This window comes from Monodelphis domestica, chromosome 6 (assembly GCF_027887165.1).
Source record: "Monodelphis domestica isolate mMonDom1 chromosome 6, mMonDom1.pri, whole genome shotgun sequence".
In the NCBI taxonomy this organism is placed as follows: domain Eukaryota; kingdom Metazoa; phylum Chordata; class Mammalia; order Didelphimorphia; family Didelphidae; genus Monodelphis; species Monodelphis domestica.
In genome coordinates this window covers 68760018-68785087 of record NC_077232.1, presented here as the reverse complement: position 1 = coordinate 68785087, position 25070 = coordinate 68760018, and the positions used below count along the sequence as shown (strand labels likewise).

General features: G+C 37.3%; 1 protein-coding gene across 1 annotated transcript in view; it reads left to right on the top strand.

Moving 5' to 3' along the window:
* SERGEF (secretion regulating guanine nucleotide exchange factor) overlaps nt 1–25070 on the top strand; it is a 263136-nt gene that overhangs the window by 43226 nt on the left and 194840 nt on the right. The window contains exon 9 of the mRNA XM_007497015.2: nt 10788–10951. Coding sequence (XP_007497077.2) covers nt 10788–10951 — 164 coding nt within the window. The remainder of the gene's footprint in view (nt 1–10787; nt 10952–25070) is intronic.

The following is a 25070-nucleotide window of genomic DNA, read 5'->3' as shown; positions in this document are numbered from 1 at the left end:
GTTTTCTAGCTCTGCGGCCTTTCCTCTCATTTAAGTTCCCCCTGAAGTTCCCAAGTTAAGCCCATAGTTCTAGACTGCATGGCTCAAATCATCCCCACCCCAGGTAATGAGTCACCTTTATATGGCACATTACCCTCACTCAAATGTAAAGATAGGATATCCCAACCAGGTCCTAAAACTACATCTTCTGCCATTAGGGTAGCTGATCCCCATATTGCTCACTGCAAAATTGTGTGGCAATAACTGCACTCATCTACCAAAAACATGTGTCTTCCCCCTTCCTGCTTCTTGTTAAGCTGTGACTCCCACATTGAATTTTTCCTAGCACTCAACCTGTTTATCACGATCCCTTTAATATTTTCAGCTCCCCAAGGTAGCAGGATCCTACCCAGAGTCCACTATTAGTGTCCTCAGGAAGCAGCCAAAGGGGAATATTTAGGGATAGATAGGGGTTAAAGTCTGCCTGCACTGTTAACCAAATTTTGATGGATAGGGCTCCAGACTTCATTCAGAAGGGAATTCCATGGCCTCTTGAGTAATAGAATATGAATTCCTCCAGGAAAATGCAAACTTCTTAAGGGTGGAGAAAATTTCACTTTAGTCTTTATATCTGCAGCATCTAGCAAAAAGCCTGGTATATAGTAACCACTCCATAAATGCTTGGGGAATAAATTAATAAGTAATATGTGAGGACTCATATTTAATACCATGCCTTAAAATTTGCAAAGTACTTTTCTTACAACTCCATGAAGTAAGTAGTACAATGATTGTTGTGGCTCACCTCATTACATCTTACTTTCCTTTTTGTGCTCTGTTGAGCCAAACAAATTGACTTTCTTGTTGTTCTTCATATATGGCACACCAATTCCTCTTAACCTTGCCTTTATACTGGTTGGCCCTTATACCAGGAATGCCACTCCCTCTTCTCTTCTCCCTCTTAGAATTCATAATTTCCTTTAAGATACAACTCAAATGACACTTTCTACATGAAGCCTCCCATGATCTCCCCATTGACTTTATATCTATATCTATTTTTACATGCCTGTATATGTAAATGTTGTCTCCTGATAGAATGTAAGTTCCTTGAGGCAAGGCTTTTAATAAACTCTTGTTTGATATGTATTTTACAGGTAGAGAAACTAGAATTATTCTCTTTGCTGTGGATAACTTTGATGTTCCATGAGTCTTTGTTACAATAGGCTTAATTTGATCTCAAAGTACTAGTGCCCAAAACCTTGCCTACTATGAATGTAGGGGTAATCCTCACTAAACATGTGGCGGTAATAAATAAGTTGCTTTTATCTGCTTGTTCTAGCAGGAGTACAGGCTGAGGAGGAGACCTGGGCATCGCTATATGTTGTGGTCCAGGGAGGTGATCCAAGGGGAGTGATATTGTCAGTTTCCACAGCATCAGTGATGCATCCCGACAGGGATGTACATTGAAATGTACATCGATGTAGTCGTGGGCTTAAATCTGAAAGCAAAGTGGGAATGGAGATTATACACCAGCAGGTTTGAACCTTACATTATATAGGACATTCATTTAACTACACTTTGGGTAGGTAGGGTATCTCTTCATATCCCCTTCCAGCTTTCTCTCCTAGCTTCCTAGACTCATGTCAATCCTTTGGATTTGACATTCCTAAGAAACTCTAGTTCATAGTCTGGCCTGAGTGTGTACCCTGTCCCTATCCATCCCCAAAATGAACTTTCCTTTCAGTCCTTGGAATTGCCTAAGGAATTGGCACATGCTGGCTTGACTATTCAGTCTGAGAGCAATGGAAAGGATCATGGTGGATCCATGGAGCAAGTTGTATATGTTACAACGATTGACAAAGAAGTTGCAAAATAAGGCCTCGCCAATCAGAGAATTTAAGATGACCAGAACCTTAGAGGCCAATTACTTCAACTCTTATATTTACAGATGAGTATACTGAGGCCCAGAGGACACACAACTAGTAATTGTCAGACTGGGGATGTGAACCCAGATCTTCTGAATCCAAATACAACATATTTTTCCCCTCTATCACATGCATGATAGGCTTCATGAATTCAGATTCTCTTGCCGCATATTTGGGTCTGTAACTGAATTGGTATTAAACTCTATGTTTCCTTCTTTTATGCCTTTAAACAATTTCTTCTTATCTTAACCTCCCCTTCCCAGCAATACCCTACAATAGCCTCTGCATAATGAAAGGCTCAACATTTTCATTAAATTTAACAAACATGTACTAAATACCTGTGTGCAAAGAATAGGACTTTAGGCTCAGCATTGGAAGATATGGGAAGTCTAGATGGGACACAACCTAACTGTTTCCCCTCTTTTATGGATCTTCCAATCTAGTGGAGGGGAGAGGAACATGGGTGACGCACCAATAAAGATAACTCTAACATACATTAATTCATTCAACCTTCCTTGACCATTCTGGAGGAGAGAACTGAGCCCTTCCCCTCCTTTGAGCATCTCCTGTAACTCTTGCCATCCTTCTTGCTTGGCACCAAATTCACCCAGCCTTGTGGTGTTCTCTTTTTACAAGTCTGTGTCCTCCTTCCCCATCTGTGGGATAGAAATTCTCATGCGCGTGAGAATTTCAATTACATTTTACTCACTGACATTATTTATAGTACTTTTGCATTTCCTTCCATTCATCTCTCACCTTGAAACTGACACCTATATTTAAAAAGAAAAAACATTTTTGTCAGAATCTAATGAACATCAAAAAGAAAAGAGAACATTTATATATATGAAGTAGAACAGAAAAAAGTGATATGTGAAAACAGAAATCTCCACAGCTTGCTTAAAGAAAAAAAAAATCCACCATGTAACTTCCTTTTTTTTGTACTTGAACACCCATCTTTAAAAATGTTGAGTTTCAAATTCTCTCCCTCCATCTAGCCCTTCCCCCACCCATTGAGAAGGCAAGCAATATAATATTAATTATATAAACATTGTCACTTTTAAAGCTTACACCTATACTCCATGTACAATATTCATTTGTCCATTATATATATTGCTAATAGAGGATCCTAGATTTGGAGCTGGAGGGGACCTTACTTAGAAGACAGCTAGGCTAGCTTTTCTCTTTTATAGATGAGGAAACTAAGACTCAGAGAGGCTAAGTGACTTAGAGTCACACAACTAGAAAGGGTTTAAAGCTGGATTTGGACATGGGTCTGCCTGATTCCAATCCCACTGCTCTATCCCTGTACACTATATGACTTCCCTCCAATTCTTCACTCCATGAAAAAAAGATTTGCTTGTCCAACTTAGGCCATGAATTTATTTCAACTTGAAACATACTCTATAATGATTTAGGGAATTTCTCTGTTGTGGACTCAATGACTGGAAATAGTCTGGAATTCATATTTGTGCAGGTTTTTAAAGCCTTGATTTCAATGTTCATCTTACCACTCTCTGTTGAGCGAAAGACCAGTATAGGCAGTTTTAAGCACAGGGCACTGCTTAATAAATGTCTTGTCAAATGAAGAAACTGTATCTCCCTTTAGTATCTTTCCTGTGTAAGAAATCTTTTTTTTTTTTAACCCTCACCTTCTATCTTGGAATCAGTACTGGGTATTGGTTCTAAGGCAAAAGAGCCGCAAGGATAGACAATGGGGGTTAAGTGACTTGCTCAGGGTCACACAGCTAGGAAGTATCTGAGGTCAGATTTGAACCTGGGATCTCCCATATGAAGGGTTGACTCTCAATCCATTGGGCCACCCATGTAAGAATTCTTATATTATTATTTTTTAAAAATTTCATTGGCTTTTCCTTTGGGTACAATAGAAATAATACCACTAATCATTAAGGAGCCTCATCCCTACTTTCCCTCTATCCCATCTGAAGTGAATTTCCCACACAATACAGCTCAATAGAGTTCTGATAATCAGTATCACTATATTTTGGTTACTTTCTGATTTTTGACCAATAGATGCTTTCATTTTTATGGTTTGATTCCAAAACTGTCTATTTTCATTGACTTGAGAGTATTATTGCATTTTAGCATTGTCCTTATTTATCTTGGTCTTTGTTTTTATTATTTCATAGATCTTCCTGTTTTCTCTGAATTCTTCACGCATAGTAAAACAATATTCCACTGCACTCATGAATCACAGTTGGTTCAGCTGTTCCTTTATCATTGGTTGTATATGTTATTTCCAGATTTTTGTTGTAATTAAATAATGCTGCTCTAAATATTTTTGAACATGTGACAATATTAAGAAATTCTACATTAGAGTCGTTTTAATTTGTATTTCTTTGATTATTAATAATTAAAAATCAAATGCTTGTTGAACCTATTTGCATTTTTTTCTTTGGAAAACTTCATATCCTTTGACCACTTGTCTCTTGGAGAACATGTTTTAATTGAATAGATTTGGTTTAGTTCCCTAGAGATTTTGGAATGTTATACTCCTGTCCAAGATATTTAATGCAGAATTTCCCCCAGTCTGTATCTTTTTTTTTCTAATTCTGATTGCAATGATTTGATGTGTGTAAACCCTTAAAATTTTTTTTTATATAATAGAGATGGTCACTTTTGCCTTTTATATTCTTTTTTTATCTTGTGTCTGGACACATTCTTCATGTTCTTTCTCCTTTCCTCTCCCCACATTCTCATAGTTGTGAAAGAGACAACCTTTCATTCTTGTCTGCTATTTTGTGATTCTATTTTTTATGTTTAGCTAATTTATACATTTGCCCTTTTTTGTGCTATATGGTGTCAGATGCTGTTCTAAATTAAATTTTCAGCAGTCTGCTTCATAGTTTTCCTAGAAGATCTTATTTTTTTTATTTTATTTGATCATTTCCAAGCATTATTCATTAAAGACATAGATCATTTTCTTTTCCTCCCCCTCACCCCCCATAGCTGACGCGTAAATCGACTGGGCATTACATGTTTTCTTGATTTGAACCCATTGCTATGTTGATAATATTTGCATTAGAGTGTTCATTTAGAGTCTCTCCTCTGTCATGTCCCCTCAACCTCTGTATTCAGGCAGTTGCTTTTCCTCGGTGTTTCCACTCCCATAGTTTATCCTTTGCTTATGAATAGTGTTTTTTTCTCCTAGATCCCTGCAAATTGTTCAGGGACATTACACCGCCACTAATGGAGAAGTCCATTACGTTTGATTATACCACAGTGTATTAGTCTCTGTGTACAATGTTCTCCTGGTTCTGCTCCTCTCGCTCTGCATCACTTCCTGGAGGTTGTTCCAGTCTCCATGGAACTCCTCCACTTTATTATTCTTTTTAGCACAATAGTATTCCATCACCAACATATACCACAATTTGTTCAGCCATTCCCCAATTGATGGGCATCCCCTCGTTTTCCAGTTTTTGGCCACCACAAAGAGCGCAGCTATGAATATTCTTGTACAAGTCTTTTTGTCCATTATCTCTTTGGGGTACAGACCCAGCAGTGCTATGGCTGGATCAAAGGGTAGATATTCTTTTGTCGCCCTTTGGGCATAGTTCCAAATTGCCCTCCAGAATGGTTGGATCAGTTCACAACTCCACCAGCAATGAATTAATGTCCAACTTTGCCACATCCCCTCCAGCATTCATTACTTTCCTTTGCTGTTATGTTAGCCAATCTGCTAGGAGTGAGGTGATACCTCAGAGTTGTTTTGATTTGCATCTCTCTGATTATCAGAGATTTAGAACATTTTTTCATGTGCTTATTAATAGTTTTGATTTCTTTATCTGAGAACTGCCTATCCATTTCCCTTGCCCATTTATCAATTGGAGAATGGCTTGATTTTTTGTACAGTTGATTTAGCTCTTTATAAATTTGAGTAATTAAACCTTTGTCAGAGGTTTCTATGAAGATTTTTTCCCAGTTTGTTGTTTCCCTTCTGATTTTAGTTACATTGGTTTTGTTTGTGCAAAAGCTTTTTAATTTGATGTAGTCAAAATTATTTATTTTACATTTTGTGATTCTTTCTATGTTTTGCTTGGTTTTAGAGTCTTTCCCCTCCCAAAGGTCTGACATGTATACTATTCTGTGTTTACCCAATTTACTTATGGTTTCCTTCTTTATGTTTAAGTCACTCACCCATTTTGAATTTATCTTGGTGTAGGGTGTGAGGTGTTGATCTATTCCTAGTCTCTCCCATACTGTCTTCCAATTTTCCCAACAGTTTTTATCGAATAGTGGATTTTTGTCCCAAAAGCTGGGATCTTTGTGTTTATCGTATACTGTCTTGCTGAGGTGGCTTTCCCCCCAGTCTATTCCACTGACCTAGAAGATCTTATTGAGGAAAAATCCCATTCCCCAATTGTCTTTGGATTTATCAAACACTAGACTGTTATATACATTTCCTTCCTAGTATTATTTAAATTATTCCATTGATAACTTATTTTTATCAAATAAAGTTTTGGCAATCACTGATAAGGAATATAATATGAGATCTCATAACTCCAATATTGCTACTTTAAAATTTTTCTTTAAATTTTTTCAAATATTTTATTTTTCCATTTATATGTAAAAACAATTTTAATGCTTGTTTTTTAACATTTTTAATTCTAAATTTTCTCCTTCTTTCCTTCCTTTCCCTTTTTATTCGGAAGGCAAGTAATTTGATATAGGTTTTATATGTGCAGCCATGCAAAGCATATTTCCATACTATTCATGATGTAAGAGAAAACACAGACAAAAAAAAGAGGAAGTAAAAGAGCAAGAAAGCAAAAACAAGCAAAAGAAAAGTATGTTTCAGTCAGCAATGATACTCCATCAGATCTTTCTTTGGAGGTAGGTAGCATTTTTGTGCTTTTTGTTTTTTCATTTTCATGCAGCTATTTTATAGACCAAGATTACTGCATGATAATCCCCAATTTCCAAATCACATTAGCTAGTGTTTAGTCCTAGACACAATATGGTCCATTACACATAATACTTGGAAGATTAGAAGGCACCTTGATTGACTAGAAACCATAGATTTTCATTTATTAATTAGTAAGTAACCCATGCTTGTTGACTTGGGAAATTCTGCTAGTCTTACATCTTACATGTAACCCAAAACTTTCATCTTCAGAAATGCTGTCCCCTAATCTTCCCCCACAGCCTTGCCCTATATGGTCTTTTCTAGCTATATCTGCTGTTGTCAGATTTGTCTGTTCATGCTAAATGTATACACCTATCTCCCCCAGTATCTTTTCTTCCAACTTCTTGCCTGTTTCTGTCCTCCTTCTCCTTCTAAACTCTGATCATGTCTCAGTTCCCCTATCCTAAAGGGAGTGGAATGAATGATAGATAAATTTGAAAGGCTTGATTTGAAGTCATAGGACCTCAGTTCAAATCTTAGCCTTGCCACTTACTTCCTGTGTCACCTGGACTAAGTCACTTAGCTTCCTCGAGCCTCTTGTTTCTTCATGTGTATAATAAGTGTGTTGGACCAGACAGCCTCTTAGATAATTCCTTGCTCTAAATTGATGGTCCTATGATCCATAGCACTTAAAACCAAGCAGTCAATCAAGAAACATTTATTAGGTACCTACTATGTTCTAGGCACTGTGTTAAAAGTCTGAACATCTGGCAGTTGGTAGACTTGTGACATCTTTTCTGTTGTTGTTTTGAACTGGAGGCTGGGTAATCATTTGGAGACTTTGTGGAGGAATTTTCTGCTTAGATATGGCTGCCTTTTAGAAAGGATCCTTTCCAGGATCTGAGGTTCTGGGAATTTGAGGTACTTGACATGTTACCTCTTCAAATTTTATTAAAATTCTTTGTATCACTTTTCCAGAAACTCCCTATCAAACACCACCTTTTACTTTAATTATCTGTAACTATGGGACATTTACTTCTCTGTGCCATCGCTCCCCCCACCTCCCAGATGTAAAATTGTTTGGGTTAAACATTGTGTCCCTTTAATTTTGGAGGATTCAGACCTGGGAAATCTATCTTTGGTGTGGGGAGCTCCTATCCCTCCCCACAAATTTCACCCCCCCCCCACCCAGCACAGAACTTTTCATGAAGTACATCCTTAATAAATGTTTCTGAATTAAGGGCTAAATTTCCTAATTTATAAAATGCAGGAGATTGGACTCACTGGATCAGAGCCTTCTGTCTCTGACATTCTATGGCTACACATTACTACTAGTGTCTTCACCCTGAGACTAACCACCCCTCCACCCCTTTTTACACTTGAAATCTGTCTCTTTCTCTCTTTGTCAATAATATATATATATATATGCAATATATATACATACACACATATATACAAATATGTATATGATATATAGCTATATATCTTGTATGCATATAGTTGTCTCCTCCATTTGAATATGAGTTTCTCTACTTGGCACACAGTAATCACTTCATAAATGCTTGTTGGCTAAGTGTTGATTGATTTTACTTTTCACAGACATGTTCAAGGCCTGCCTCCCCAAGACAGTAGCTCCCCTAGAACAAAGTCTTGTATGTTTTGGTATCCCTCTTTTCTGTGCCCAAGCCAGAGCCTTGTTAAATGGTGCACATGATTGCTAAATGAATGGAGGAGGAAGTGAAGCACCAATAGGCAAATCCACATTGGAGGCTGCTTTCGGACGTTTCACCATCATTTTGGTTGGTTCAACAGATGCCTTCCTTGAAGAAGCTACAAACCATATGTTAGATGTGGGGCCAGATGAAGCTTTGATACCAAACACCAAGAATGTAGGAGATCTTCAGAAAATTTAATATGCATTACTTTATGTTTTGTCTCTTATGCAAAGGTTTTCTTTGTTCAAACAAATATGTATAAAGAATTTATGCAGGGCACATGGTCATGCATATTGATTGCAGCAAATCTGTTAATAATCTGTGCCTCGTCAGGGTTTGCGTTTCTGTTGGAAAAACAAATGTGGAACGGAATGCATTCAGGGATTCTCCATGTTGCTCATTGTTGAGGGAAAGAAGGGGCTTTCCTCTTTATTAAATATCAATTGATGCTGTACTCAGGCTGTTGGAATAGCTAGCTCTCTGTTCAGGAAGACAGGTGGGAAGGAATAAAAGGAGGAAGGGAAGGGAAGGAAGGAAGAAATGAAGGAAAAAAGAAAAGAAGGAAGGAAGGAAAGAAGGAAGGAAGGAAGGAAGGAAGGAAGGAAGGAAGGAAGGAAGGAAGGAAGGAAGGAAGGAAGGAAGGAAGGAAGGAAGGAAGGAAGGAAGGAAGGAAGGAAGGAAGGAAGGAAGGAAGGAAGGAAGGAAGGAAAGGAAAGGAAAGAAGGGAGGAAGGGAGGAAGAAACGAGAAAGGTGGCGATAAGAGAAATGAAGAAAGAAGGAGGAATGAAAGAAAAAAATGTGCATTGTGTCTACCACATGCCAGGCACTGTGGTAAGAGTTTTAATTTTTTTTCTCATTTGATTCTCATAATTTGATTCTCAGAAAGTAGGTGCTATCCTATATCCATTTGACAGTTGAGGAAACTGAGGCAGGTAGCAGTTAAGTGACCCACTCAGGGAGGTTCACACAGCTACTAAGGATCTGATGTCACATTCGAACTCAGTTCTTCCTGACTCTGGTCCCTGTGTGCAATCCACCACACCATCCAGCTGCTATGCAGAATTGCATGACATGGTGTTAATAAAGCATTCCTGCCTAAGGATACCACCACCCTTCCCTCTCTGCCTATTGCCAGTTCAATTAAGTTACCTCCTTTGGTCCCTCCTTTATTGCATGTTCCTCTGGAGAGGGAAATTCTGTAATTCTTGTCCAACATTAATTAATAGGCAAACATAGAGTGAAGCCCTGAGGGATGGCCCATTGGGAGGGAGAAAGGGCAGGCTTATAGGGAGCTGTTGGACAGCAGCCTATGGGAAGGTATGAGGCCTCTGAGAAGGATGATGGGGGTGCTGGTGGCAAGAGGAAGAGCCTAAAACAACATCTGCCTGAGGATGGTTCTTTTCATGTTTCTGCAAGTGGAATAAAGGAAAGAGGACGCAATCTTGGGTTGAAAGAACTTGGTTCAGTTCCTGCCCCTATCATTTAGTAACTGTAAGAAAGTCACTTCAATTCCCTGGGCCTCAATTTCCTCATTTGCAAAATGAGGGATTGGAACTTGATCTAGCTCTAAATCTGAGCCTCTGACTCTGAGCTGCATTGGCAGAGGGGCAGGGGAGGGGGATATAATCTTAACCTCAATGGACTTACATCTAGTGTTTCGTTTCATCCTCTCAACAATCTCCTGGGGCCTCAGTTTCCTGATTTGTATAATGAGGAGTTGGTCTTATCTGTGAGGTGTCTTTTAGTTTTACATCAGTGACCCTATGAATCCTGAATGGCATTAATTAGGTTTATACTCAATGAATCTCACTTCTCTAATAAATAAAACAAGGGCCATAATACTTCAGCTTATAGTGATAGCAAGACCAGCTAGGTGACTCAGAGGGTAGAGAGTCAAGCTTTGATTCAAGAGGACCTGGGTTCAAATTTGACCCCAGACACTTCCTAGGATAAGTCACTTAACTGTGATTGCCTCGCCCTTACTATTTTTTTTTTTGCCTCAGAACCAATGCTTTGAATCTATTCTAAAACAGAAGGTAAAGGTCAATAATAATAATAATAGCTAGCATTTATATAGTGCTTCAAAGTCTGCAAAATTGTTATTTAAATTGATCTTTCTGACAGCCCTATAAGTACTTTTATTGCATGCAATTTGCTGTTGACTTGTTTCAGTTGGGTTTAGGAATTAGCTATCCTTAACTTTAATTAACTATTTTAATTAATTATTTTAATTTTCTTTATCATTGTTAATTTAATTAATTAATTTAAAACAAACAAATTAATTAAATTAAAATATTTACATTTAGAGACCGGCAAGGTGTTTACCTGGGGCCGTGCTGACTATGGTCAACTTGGGAGGAAAGTGGAGGTGGACCAGAAATGTAAAGGAGAACATGAATTATCCCTGTCCTGCACCAGAGCGCTGACCGCCATTCCTTCTTCCCTTCCTTCCTTAGTAGGAGCGACTCAGGTGAGGAGTTTTTAAAGATGAATTTTCATTTAATAAATCTCTTTAGATTGGAGAGGGGTGATAAACGAGAGAGGCTGAGAGGGTGTTCTTTTCATCTGGTCATGGGGTGATGAGATTTGGCCAGTATATGCTAGGCTGTGAGGATCCACACAATGGCACAGTATCAGGCCATACAGGGAGGGGTTGAGGCTGGGTTGTTTTACCCTGAACTCATCCCTCCCCCTTTCTGGACACCAAGTTTTCTCTTCTGCAAAATACTAGGAAAGGATTGACCTAAATGGTTTCTGAGCTCTCCCCCAGCTCTGAAGGTCTTTGATTCTTGGGATTTCCTTTGGATACTCTTTGGCAAACTTGTCTTCTGATCTTTCTCATCCTCCCATGAGAAGGAAATTGCCTCATTCCAGTCCTCTCTGATTCCGCTTGTCTATTTCTGGTGGGCTTGTTCCTTTCCCCTTGGATTAAATTTTGTGAGTGATCTTTGTTTTATTCCTGCCTTAACACACACACACACACACACACACACTCTCACACACACTCATATACCTACTCACATCCTGAGGCTGTGTCCTAGCCGTGTTAGGGCAGCCTGTACCTCTGAGCCCAAGGTGGCTTAATGGAGTGACTCAATCTGTATTCCAAGCCTGTTGAAAAAATTAATAAGCCAGCAATCTTTCTGCAATTACCATCAGACTAATTACAATTCTTTTCCTACTTAGAAGATTTTCTCACCCAGGAGGCCTGACCTGGCTCCTCTCTGGCTTATGTAGGACACGTATCTTTCTGCTTCACCGACTGTACTAGCCCAGGCCTTACAATCCTTCTTCCTCCTCCTCTGCTCCTCAGCTCTCCTTCCTCCTGTATAATATTCAGATCAGGGTAGGTCAGATTCTTCCCCTTTTTGTGTGTGTATGTCAGAATCTGGTGAGGCTCACAAATTCCTCAGAATAATGCTTTTATTTGTTTTTATTTTTTAAATTTAGAATAATGCTTTTAAAGGACAAATAAAATATATAATATTGTAAAGGAAACCTTTATTGAAATAGCTATCACATTATTTTTAAAAACAAGTTTATGGAGGCAGCTAGTTGGCTTAGTGGTTAGGGAACCAGGCCTGGATTCAGGAGGTCCTGGGTTCAAATTTGATCTCAGACACTCCTGGGCAAGTCACTTAGGCCCAATTGCCTGGCCCTTACCACTCTTCTGCCTTGGAATTGATACTAAATATTGATTCTAAGATAGAAAGTAAGATGGTTGTTTGTTTGTTTTTTTAAGTTTATGGATCCTAAGTTAAGTACCCATGGAAGAAGGAGATGTTTTTCTAAGATAAAAGAAAAGTATGACTTTTACATTTGATATGAAACAATTTTCTCCATTTCCCCATCTTTCCTCTGTTCCTTTCAGCTCAGGTATATTCTCTTTAAACAAAAATTTTAAGATTCACTTAATCCCTGACATATGTCCTTGGTTTGATAAAATATATATTTTCCTTTCTTGGGGAGAACAAAAAGAAAGAGAAGTCAGTCACTGGACTTTCAGCAAATAAACCATTATGTTTTACATATATATGATAAAGTGATAACTCTGACAATCAGGTATATTCTCAAAAGACATTTAAATGACCCTGCCTAATAGAGTGATTGTAACTATGTTAGCACATTGCTTGACATGTAATAAGCCTCTCTAATCAATGTTCACTGACTGACACTTTCTACTTTTAGAGTTAACTAATTGTTACTCTAAGGATGGCAACAAGATCATTTCATTTGACTTAACTTTGTTGTCTTATTAATAATCTCCCCATTTAGCTGGTTGTGGTCATTGGGGATATAGTTATTTTGGTTCTCCTTTCTTTACATACTTTTACAAGTCTTCCACGTATCTCTGAATTTTTTTTGTTTGCTATTCTGTAAAGTGTGGTAATTGTCCATTATATACAAATACGATGATTTGTCCAATCCTTTCACAACTGTTGGACACATATATTGTTTCTATGTTTTTGTTATTATAAATTGTGCTTCTATGGATTTTTGGGGGGTAGATGTAAAGGCTTTTCTTACTGTCAGTTATTTGTAATTTAGTCACAGTAAAATGTCAAAAAGTGTGAAAAAATGGGAATTTTCTTGCATAATTTCAAGTACTCCCTCCTCCCAAAACAGTTGGACCAATTTCCAGTACCACTACACGTGAATTAGTATGCCTAACTTTGCACAGCCTCGGCAACAATGAGTTTTACTATCTTTGCTAATTTAGTGAATATGAAATGATAATAATGATGACAAGAAGAAGTTGATATTTACATGGAGCTTTGAAGTTTTCAAAATACTTCACATACATTAATTCAATCATAACATTTCTTCCCAGTTTTTCTAACAGTGCCAAATGTTAGGTTTTTATGCATTCCCTCCTCCTATCTCTTATTTATCTATTTTTCAGTTTTTTTAATACAGCACTGTATAATTTTTATAATTACTGCTCTGTAATGTAATATAGTTTGAGATCCTCTAGGACCAACTGCCTTTCCTTCTTACTCTTTTCTACTAAATTTCCTGAAATGTCCCCACGTGAATTTTTTTTTTGCTTAATTCTATAAAATAGAATAATTTGATAGGTATAGCAAGACATCTGTAAGATAACAAAGGTAGTCTTATTATTTTTACCATGCTAGTTTGGCCTGACCATGAACATAATTTTAGTTCTATAAACATTATTGCATGAATATAAAACCTGTGTTTATATGTTACATGTGTATGTGTACATGTGCATGTGTGTATACATGTGTCCAGGCACATTTTATTTTAGGGGAATTTTCTATCATAACTCTTTTTACTGGATTTTGTTAGTAGTATGTAGAAAGCTTAATATTTTTGTGAGTTTATTTTGGATTGTGCTACTTAATTTATTAACTTTTTTTGTGAGTTCCCTAATAATGATATTATCTGCAAATAAGAAGAATCTTGTCTTTTTTGCCTATGCTAATTCTCTTAATTTCCTTTTCTTATCTTATTGCTATTGCTAGCATTTCTAGTATCATGTCAAATGATAGTAGAGACTGAGAAGCTTTGCTTCACCTCTGAATTTTTCCAGTGTTTCTCCATTGTAAATAATGCTTGCCTTTGGTTTTAGATAGAAGTTTTTGACAATATTAAGGAAAAAATCATTTATTCCTATGATTTTAATATTTTATAATAAGTAAATGCTTTATTTTATCGAATAGTTTTTGTTTATAGATGTAATCATGATATTTTTGTTATTAACATGGTTAATCATGTGAATTGTTTTTCTAATATTGAACCATCCTGAGGAGAAATCCAATGTGGTTACAATGAATAATTTTTAAAGATATTTCTGTAGACTTTTTGCTAATATTTTATTTTTTTGCATCAATATTCATTAGGTATGTTTTGCCATTTCTAAAAGTATTTTTAATAGTTATGTAATACTAGTCATGCAGTAAGAATGAGGGATAACCAGTGGAAACTGCATGGTAAAGTTGGTATTCCTATCATGCTATGAGATCTAGAAGTAGGCCACATGAACATTCAGTGGTTCTCTAGAGAAAATTTATAGGAGGAAATGGACAAGTCAAGACTTTACATAGGCATGGATAGACTCAGATCTGGACTATTAGAAGAAATAACCATATTGATTAGAGATAATAGATTGTTTGAGTTTTCAAAATGTTAATTAGTGTTATTGATTTAAAGTTTTCTTTCTTTTTTCTTTTTTTTTTGCTTATCTCTCTCTGGTTTGGATGCCAGAACCATATTACTCTCAAAGATGGAATTTGATAAAGTGTTTTTTCCTTCTACTTTTATGATTGTTATATGGCATAGAACTTATTTACTCTTAAAAATATTTGATAAAATTTCTTTATAAATTCCACTGGACCAGGAGCTTGTTTTTCCTTTGAGAGTCCATTTGTACCCTGCTCAATATCTCTTTTTAAGATTCTTTTTTGGTATATTGTCCCATTGTAATGATTATCCTTAATATAATTATTACTTTCTGATTTTATTTTATCCTAGTCTCAATTGAAGTTTATTTCTTTTGGGTATATTTCTCTTGCTGATTATAATTTGTATTTATTATCACAATGCAGTTTTATTGAATCTATTATGTTTTTCTTTGCTCTTAGATTTGTTTAGGTCTTAAATAAGCACACCTAAGCAATCTATAATTATTTTCTTATTGTTTTGCTTTCATTCAAGTCAATTAGCTTTTACTTTAAGTTAGATACTATATAATTTAGTACATATACATTTAGTACTGATATTGTTTCATCATCTATGGTACTTTAAGCATTGGGTGGTTTTCCTATTTGTATGTCTGAAGATATATTTTGCCATGCCCCCAAATTATAACTACTACTTTTTTGGACTCAGCTGACACACAATAAAATTAACTCCACTAAAACTTAACTCCATCCCCTAATTATAACTCTGAATGAATATCTGTCTTTTTATAAAATTTTATTGTATGCTTTGTTTCATTATAGAGGTGACCTAGATTCTAAAAGGCTTTCTCTTCACCTTTCTACTCTATTCACTTACTATCCCATCTCTCTCTCTCTTTACCTTTGCTCCTTAACTTCAGGATAGAGTTATCTATACTAAATATTTTTACTTTACTTAATATATTTACATTATCACTCTCTGCCCAAACTCTTGCTCATCAAGCTTCCACATCTACTACCTTACTGAAATTGCTCTCTCAAAGGTTACCAATGACCTCCTCTCAAAAGACCCAGTGGCTCCCTTTTTAGTTCTCATCCTTCATGATTTCTCAATAACTTTTCAGACTCATAGGCAACCATTCCTTCAAGATTGTGGTTTTCCTTCTCCTTCTCTAATTACTCTTTTGTGTCCTCTGCTTTTTCCTTGCCATCTTGCTGACTTTATTGTCTGATTTAATTCCCTTATTTCTCTAAATATTCATTGGTAATATTGTTCACTTCTATTTTCACATGGGGAATTTTGAAAACTCACTGTCCCCAGTTTTAATTGCTCTTCTGAGCTGTATACCCACATCTCTAAATGCCTACCAGATACTTCTACCCGAGTTTTCTACTGGTACCTCAAATTCTGATTCAACATGATCCATTTACTTTTTACTCTAAGGATTTGTTTCTCCTTTGGATGCCCCACTCTTTCTGTCTATGACACTGCCATTTACCCTGGCTCCCATGCTGGTCACCTGGGGGTTCTTTGAATACTCTCTCTACCCTAATTTCTCACATCTAGTTAATTGTTAACCTCTGGTTGATTTAATCTCTGCAATATTTCTTACTTCTGCTTCCTTCTTTATGTTCTTATTGCTGCCATTCTAGTACAAGTCCTTCATTGCTACCTGCCTGGACTAATGTAGTTGTCTCCAAATAGTTATTTCTCCCTTAATTCCCTCAGATTTATATTTAGGATCATAGATTTTGAGCTGGAAGGGACCTTGAATTCAATCCCTTTATTTTACAGATGAGGAAACCAAGGCCCAGAGAAATGATTTGCAAAGGTTTCCATAGCTAATAAGTGTTAGAGGTAGGAGAATCTAACACTCTATTCAATATACCATTTTGCTTCCCTTAATCTGCTTCTAGAATAATCTTTCTTGTGTACAGATCTGGTCATGTCTCTCCCATGTTAAAAACAAACAAACAAACATCTTCAATGGTTCTTTATCTCCCATTGAACAGTAACCAAGTTATGGCCTGTTGCCACCCTTCCTCTCCAGCTTTATTTCATAGCATTCTTCTCTACATATTCAATGCTGCAGATAAATGAATAGGCCTGCCCCTCAAACTTATTTATGCCTCTGTACCCTTCTTCAAATTTCTTCCCATCTTGCCTATTCTTTAAAGCCCAACTCAAAAGTCACTTCTTTCAGGAAGACTCCCCTGGGCTCCCTGTATTTAAAACAACCTTTTCTCTCATATTAGGAGGCAGCCCTTGCCTTCAAAGTACCTTCTACTGGTGGTTTTAACATGGAAACAGATAAGTAGATACAATATAATTCAAGGAGGAAGGGGAGAGAAATTAGGAAAGGCTTGACTTGTTAAAAAAAATCAACCAGTACATGGTGGCTTAAGTCGGTTCTGGCAGGATGAGTAGAGATAAAGGTAATTTCACTCTACCGAATCACTAGGTAACAATGGCAGAGTGGCGCGTCAGATCCCTACGTGTTTCATGATGTTATTTCTGAAAGAAAACTAGCACTTGGATATTGTGTAAAGAAACCATTAATGAGCTTGGCAGTTTCCAGGGCTGCTGGCTCTTAGAGTGTTCAGAAAGACTGTGGTTTACTGAATGACCTTGCTATATTTAACACATTGCTAATTTTAAGTTTGTCTTAAGACCGTGGGATTTCAGTGCCCCAAATAACAAGGATATCTGCCACCAGCAATCAGCTGAGTCCAGGGGGACTCAGGATTTCGTACAACCAAAGTTTCCCTTAAACTCCATGGTAAGTAATCTGTAGCTTTAGAAGAGTTCATGGTAACAAGCAAGTTTGTTAAGAGACCAGATGCCCCCAGAAAAGGCAGGACTATTTGTTTATTGCACTTGGCCTTTTTGAAAAATCTACCAGGGCTGAGTGGTGACTTTCCCTCAGAGGTCATTGGAAAGTAAGTTGATTTAAAGTGCTCGGGAGCTGTTTAGAGCATTCAGCAGGATTTCTTGAATAGCCTGGGACATCTGTGCTATAACCACTATAAAAGAGGGAGGAAAATGGGCTAAAAATAAACACAAAGCACTCAATGAGGCTAGAATCAGAGATTTTCAAACTAGTAGGGATCCCATCCAACCTGTACAGGAAAGAAGACTCCTTCTAACCATGCCCTTTCCTCCAAAGTGGTCCTTTAACTTCTTAAAGATATCCATTGATGAAGAACCCACTACCTCCTGAGGCAGCCCATTCTACTTTAGGATTGCTATAATTGCTACAAAATTTCCCTTATTTTTAGCAGAAAATTTCCTCTCACACTTCTTCCTGTTCCTATTTTTGCTCTCTGGGGCCAGATGTAGCAGATCCAATCTCTTTCTCCATGATAACCCTGCAAATGCTTCAAGATAGTGATCATGTCCCACCCCCCAACCCCCAATCCCTTCTGCAGACCAGACATCATCCATGGTCTTCTTTCTTCATGTAGGTCTTCAGGCCATGACAGTAGAATAGCAATTTCCAGAAAAGGTTCAGAAATGAAGGGGTACAAAGCATATGGTTGTCAAAGAGTTGACTTGGTCAAGGTCATACAGATAATAAGTAGCAAATCCTGGCATCAAACTCAGGTTCTAAAATGCACCTTTCATTATATGATAATGCCAGAATTTCCTGTACTCCTTGCCCCATTTAATATTTCTTCTTGATCAATGCATATAAGAGAATTTGTGGAGGGGATTCGTACAGGCTTTTTAATATTCATTTGGGCTTTTCTAGTTCTTTTTGTCCAAGGACAAGGTCATTGTGCCCATTGATTATCAAGTTTTTACTCACACTCTTATCTCTTTGTGCCTTGAAATAAAAAAGCTGTTAAAGGGAGTTTTGGAAGGAAGTAATGGACCAGACAGGCTTCTAAGGCCTACCCCTGTACTTCCTGGTTTGTTGCATTCCATCCAACTTCTGTTTCCACTCTTCATTATTTCCTTCCAAAACTCCCTTTAACAAAGTCAAGTAATCAAGTTAGAGATAGGAAATAACATTTTTTTTTTAGCCCATGAATTCATTGGTCTCAGGTAAAAGAGACTGGCAGAGCCATAACTAGGGCTGGACTATAAAACTTTTAGGGGAGTTTTAATCACACTTTCAGGTGTTTTTTTTTTTTAATATCATAGAAACAACTAAACTTAGAAACCAATTAGTAAGAATAATTCTTTACATGGGAAGTATTTAGATGGTGGCTTCTTCCCCTGGGTCATACCTTGAAGGAGTTTCTTCTCAGCCCAATCTCACTGTGTCCCCATTTCCCCTTCCTCTTTAGACTCCCCAGCAGGGATCTATCTGTGTCCTCGAGTTTACCACCATTCCCTCTCAATGGAATATTTCATGCTGCTCACACCAGATGCAAATGTTTCTCTAGATATCGGGAAAGTTCTATTTTATTTATCCAAGGTCTTTAGTAGTCTCCACATCCTGACTTAAGGAAGTCATGTGGGGAGTACCAACAATTCCCAGTATTAGGACCTCTGGGTCTAAAATCACTGAAAGAACTTGCCCATTAAACATCAGTGGTAGCCAGAAGGAGTGCAGGATGATGGAAGTCTATCCAGGTGTGCTGAAGATATCTCATCAGTGTGACAGTGGATATGTCCTAGAGGGTGCTGAAACCAGATTAGGGATAGGATGAGAAGTCATGATGCTGGAGGAAAATGTTAGAGCCATATTATTAATAGGACGCTGTATTGCTATCCTCATTGTGTCCCTTTCTGCCGGGAGCCATCAGAGACCACGCTGTTTGACACGGTCACAGGTAGAAACCAGAGACTGCAAAGCAGGCCCCAGGAAGGATGGAAACACCCACTGAAACCCCTCTAAGTGACTTTCCTTATTAATATCCCCTTATTTTTGGAATTGCTATAATTATTATTACTTACTTAGCCCCAGGAGAAATAGATGAGAACAACATGCTTGCAAGGTTAATACAGATGTCCCACTCTATCCTCCCAGAGTATTACCAGGAGATCCCACTTACAAAATTAAACCTAATGATCCCAATATATCCACTTAGATAGGACCCTCTTTTCTAGGCATAAAAACTTCTGGCAAATCTGTGCCATGTTGATTCTACCCTCCGACCCTGCACTTATGTTTTGTTGACTATCTCCTTAGGCTTCATGTCTGTTGTTAGGTTCTATGGAAACATGATGTTGAGAATGAAATTTTGTTCCAGAAAAGCATGTAGTCACTGAAGCTCTAAAATAAATGCAAACCCCTTGCAATGGTAAAACAGCTGCGTAATGCCTAAGCACATGTATGAGCATTCAGCTGTCTCTCACCTCTTCATTATTTGCCCGAGCACTCCATCTAGTCAGAAGGACTCCTGGCTTTGGGAGACCACGGGATTTAAACTGAGGTCTTCTGGCTGATTTACTGAGAAATAATTTTGAAATGATGACTTATTACTCAAATAATACCTAAGTTTGGTTCACAATGTGTGATCCAATGCCAGTTTTCATAAGTATTTATATAAAATTCAATAGACATTTACTGAGTGTCTGCTATATCTGAGCACTATATTAGACCCTGGAAGATATGAGTATGGTTATGTTCCTACTTTCAAGGAGCTTATATTCTAAAAAAGAGAGAAGATATGAACACAAATAATTGTAAAACAAGGCCATTTGTGGTAAGTGCACTAAAATGGCTCAAAAAATTCAACTCTACAGATCCAGTGCTATTTATTAATAGGGGAGGTGTGTGTGGCTAGGCAACAGTTTGTATGAAAAAATCTTGGTGTTATAGTGGTCTGTAATCTCAATGAGTCAATGACATGACACAGTAGCAATAAAGCTAAAGTATCTTAGGCTGGATCAATTGAGGAAGTGTTCAAAGTGCTGATCCAGAACACATCTGGAGAATTGTATTTAGTTATGGGCATCATATTTTAGGAATTATATTTTAAGAATGGAATGCATCTGAAACTGGGAAAACAAGATGGTGACTAGAGTGGAAATGATACTATAAGGAAATTAGATTAGTTATGGAAAATGAAGCCATTTAACCTGGAGAAAAAAAAATGGTGGGAATAGGATAGCTATCTTCAGATATACGAAGAGCATCATTTGGAAGAATTAGATGTGTTCTGTTGGGTCCCAGAAAGCAGAAGTAGGAACAAAGAGTGGAAGTAACAAGTTTAGAATTAATGGGAGGAAGAGTAGCTAATAGCAGAAGTTGTCCAAAAGTGTAATGTACTGCCTCAAGAGGCAGTTATTACTTCATTAATGGAATTTTTCAAGTAACAGCTACTTAGGGATACTGCAGAGAGGATTCCTGTTCAGGGAGAAGTTGGATTAGCTTATATCTGACAACCCTCCCATCTCTGAGATTCTGTCATGTACATAGAAAGGAATATGAGAGATCAGAGGAGGAGAAAAATACTTCTGGTTGTGGGTCCCAGGGAAGTCTTCATGGAAGAAGTGGCATTTGACTTCAGAAAATAACTACCATAGGATTAGAATAAATTATGTGAACTGGTCAAAATGTGTGATTTAAAAAAAAATAATGGTCAGGGGAGTGCAACTAGGAGGCACAGTGGATAGAGATTCAGGTCCAGAACTGAGAGGAATGGGGCTTAAATCTGATACTTCCTAGTATCCTTGTCTCAGATATTTCCTAGCTATGTAACCCTCTTATTTCTTAACCCAATTTGCCTAGCCCTTTCTCTTTGGCCTTAGAGTTGTTACTAAGAAATAAAGTAAGGGTTAAAAACAGATACATAATGGTCAGAATTTTTCTTCAATATTTTTGTAACCTTCTTCTTTAGCTGTTCTCCAAATGTATCTCTTTTATTTACATCACATCCCAGTGCCTTTCCAGATGTGTATTTTCTAATGCTTTTTTTAACCTTTCAACTATACTCTGCCATCTTTCCCCTTAATATGCCAGTTCTGTTTAGCTGAGTTTTTTTTCATGTTTTCTGTGCTGATTTCTAAAGTTCTGTCATTATCTTATTCCAATATTTCTTGGCTACTGAAACTCAAGATGAAAGTTAAAAAGTTAAAGATGAAGATTAAAAAAAAACCCATAGTGGTCTGATGAAAGAAATGCTATGAATATGAATAATGAAGTGCACAATGAATTTGGCCATCCAGCCATTTGTGAAAAAACTGTGAAAGATGGTGTGTCCCATACCCTAGAAAGACCCATTCTACATCTTTTATTCTACTGAATTCTTCTGCTCATTTAATCAGAGACCCTGGACTCAGTTAGTAGTTCTATGCACATTTGCATGGTGACTATAAATCCTAAATCTATAAACCCAGTCCTTATCTGTCTCCTGAGTTTTAGTCACATACTTTGAACTGCCTCTTAGACATCTCAGTCTGCATCATTGTAGACATGTCAAACTCAATTTGTCCAAAATGGAATTCATTATTTTCCTTCCTGACATCACCTCTCCTCCAGATATTTCTGTGTATCATCAAATGCTTACCCAGTCACCTAGGTTCATAACCTTAGGGTTTTCTTTGACTCTTCCCTCTCCCTCAACTCTAATGTCCAATTAATTTTCCAGTCTGATTGATTCTATCTCTTTTAAATCTCTTATATCCATTCCCTTCTTTCTACTAAGATAGCTACTACTCTAATTCAGATTCTCATTTTTTTCTTACTTGAACTGTTGCAAAGCTTTCTAATCAGACTTAGGTCCTAATTGGCTTCCAATCTCTTGACTTTCTAATTCATCTTCTACATCACAGCAGACATAACTTCTTAAAAGTATAAGTCTGGCCAATTACTCAATAAATCTTCGTAGCTATATATTGTCTCAAAGGTATTATGCAGAATTCTCAACTTGGCGCTTATAAACATTAATAGTTTGACTCCAAACTACCTTTTTAGGTATATTACATATTACTTTGGACCACACACTCAGTGTTCTAGTCAAAATGATCTACTTGTTATTCTCCAAACTTAGCACTCCATCTTCCATTTTTTGTGCTTCCGAAAAGACTGTTCCCTAGAAATCCTGGAAAGCACTCTTACTCATCTCTTTTTCAGGACTGAATACATGCCCTATCTCCTATAGGAAATCTTTCTGGATCCCTTTATTTTATTATTTTTTTTTAGTTATGGAAAAATTTTATTTAATTAATTTAGAATATTTTTCTATGGTTACAAGATTCATGTTCTTTCCTTCCCCTCCTCCTCTCCCCTCCCATAGCTGACACTCAATTCCACTGGGTTTTACATGTATCATTGATCTGGATCCCTTTAGATGTTATTTGCCCTTTCAGATCAAGTTAAATCTGTATACAATTATTTGTTTACATGATATGTCCTTCACCACCAATCCCCAACCCATCTAGGATATAAACTCCTTGAGGGTAGAGATATTTTTTTTAAACCCTTGCTTTCTGTCTTAGGTAGAAGATCAGTAAAGGGTAGGTAATTGGAGTTAAGTGACGTGCCCAGGGTAACACAACTAGTAAGGATTTTTTTTGGGGGGGGCGGGTATTTACTTTGCATCCCAGCATCTAGTATAATACCTCATCCATAAAAGTGCTTAATAAATGTATACTCGAGTGCATTGGGTCCAGGTTCTTAGATTTTTCTATACCACTGATTGATGGACAGACTGTATTGTTCCCATGCCATGATAGAAAGAACATTGTGTTTGGAATCAGGAACACTGAGTTCAAATCTCAGCTCTATTATTTACTAGCTTTGTGATCTTTGGTAAGAGTGGTTGATCAGAGAACCTAGATTTAAGTTCTGATTTTGCTCATTGTGACTTTGGGTAAACTTTGTGGTCCTGTTTCTTCATCTGTGGAATAAAGGAAATTGAATTGAATGACCTCTTAGATCTCTTCCTATTCTAAATCAATGAATCTAAATAAGTAACAAATATACCTTTCTGGGCCCCATTGAGGTCCCTTTTAGCTCCAAGTCTGTGATCCTATGAATTTCTTTGAGATTTAGTGACTTTGCCCAAGGACAACTGGCAAGTTAGTGGCAGAACCACTGGAATAAATATATAATGAAGAGGCAAATCTATGAAGGGACAAAGCTAAGTGGTGAGTGTATAAATACTGGACAAGATGAAGTGTTTCTATCTGGGGAGACGTGGGTGGTGATGGTGGTGGTGGTGATGACCCATCTCCAGCTTTTACAAAGTGACTATTTGGAAATGAACTCCCAATACTTAGATTTCCACTGATGTCACAAAGGAACTGTGGGCAGGGATGGAAGAAAACAGGGTGATCTTTGCAGGGACAGAAGATATTGTGGCAATTGATTATTAATATTATTGCTATTCAGCTGGATAAGCAAGGTAAAGAAAGGACAAAACAGACTGGAGAGGAGAATGAATGGGGAAAGGGGAATGAAAACTCATGAGATTCCAGTTTTAGTTTGCTCTGATGTCTCTCCCACTCCCCATTCTGAGAAAGGATAATTGTCTAGGTTTGCTTTAAAGGAAAAAAAATCCATTAAGTCTCTTTTTTATATCTCTGTAATTTCTTGATGACTTCTCATCTCTGTCTCTCAACAGAGCCCTTTCTTTTTAACAAATATAGTCTAGTAAAACAAATCAACACATTGTCCATTTCTTAAGAGTATACCTCATTCCCCACCTAGAATCCACCACATGTCTACCTAGACTAGGGAAGCATGTTTTGTCATCCCTCCTGAAATTACAGTTGGTCACAGCCTGCCTTGTTCAGAGTTCTGAAGTCTTTTAGTGTTGTTTTCATTTATACTATCATAGTTCATGAATCACAGATCAGAAACAGAGAGCTGGAAAAAAAATCTTAGAAGCCTTGGAGTTCAGGTCATCAGTGTGGAAATCTCCTGATTTTGCTCACATCACTTTTCATTTGTTTGTAAAAATCTAACTACGTTTCTGTGAATTCTTTGTAATTTGTAATTTTCTAATGATCAGGCAGTGATTTGAGGAATGAACCAGCAAAGCTTCCTTATTCTGGGAAGGATACTCTAGTAGAATGTAAACTCCATGAAAGCAGAGACAGTTTTATCTGTGTACTGGCAGTGCCCAACATATTAACTGGCATGTATGTAGTATAAACTGGGTAATTTGAAAGGAAAGGTTCTTTTTTTTTAAGCCCTTACCTTCTGTTTTAGAATCAATACTGTGGGGGGGCAGCTAGGTGGCTCAGTGGATTGAGCACCAGGCTTAGGAATGGGAAGTCCTAGGTTCAAATCTGGCCTTAGACACTTCTTATCTATGTGACTCTGGTTAAGTTACTTAGCCCCCATTGCCTAGTCCTTACTGCTCTTCTGGAACCAACACACAGTATTGAACCTGGGTAAGGGTTTAAAAAAGAATTAATACTATGTATTGGTTTCAATGTAGAAGAGCATTAAATCTAGGCCATTGGGATTAAATAATTTGCCCAGTATCACACAGCTAAGAAGTGTCTGAGTTCAGATTTGAACCTGTGACCTCCCAACTTTA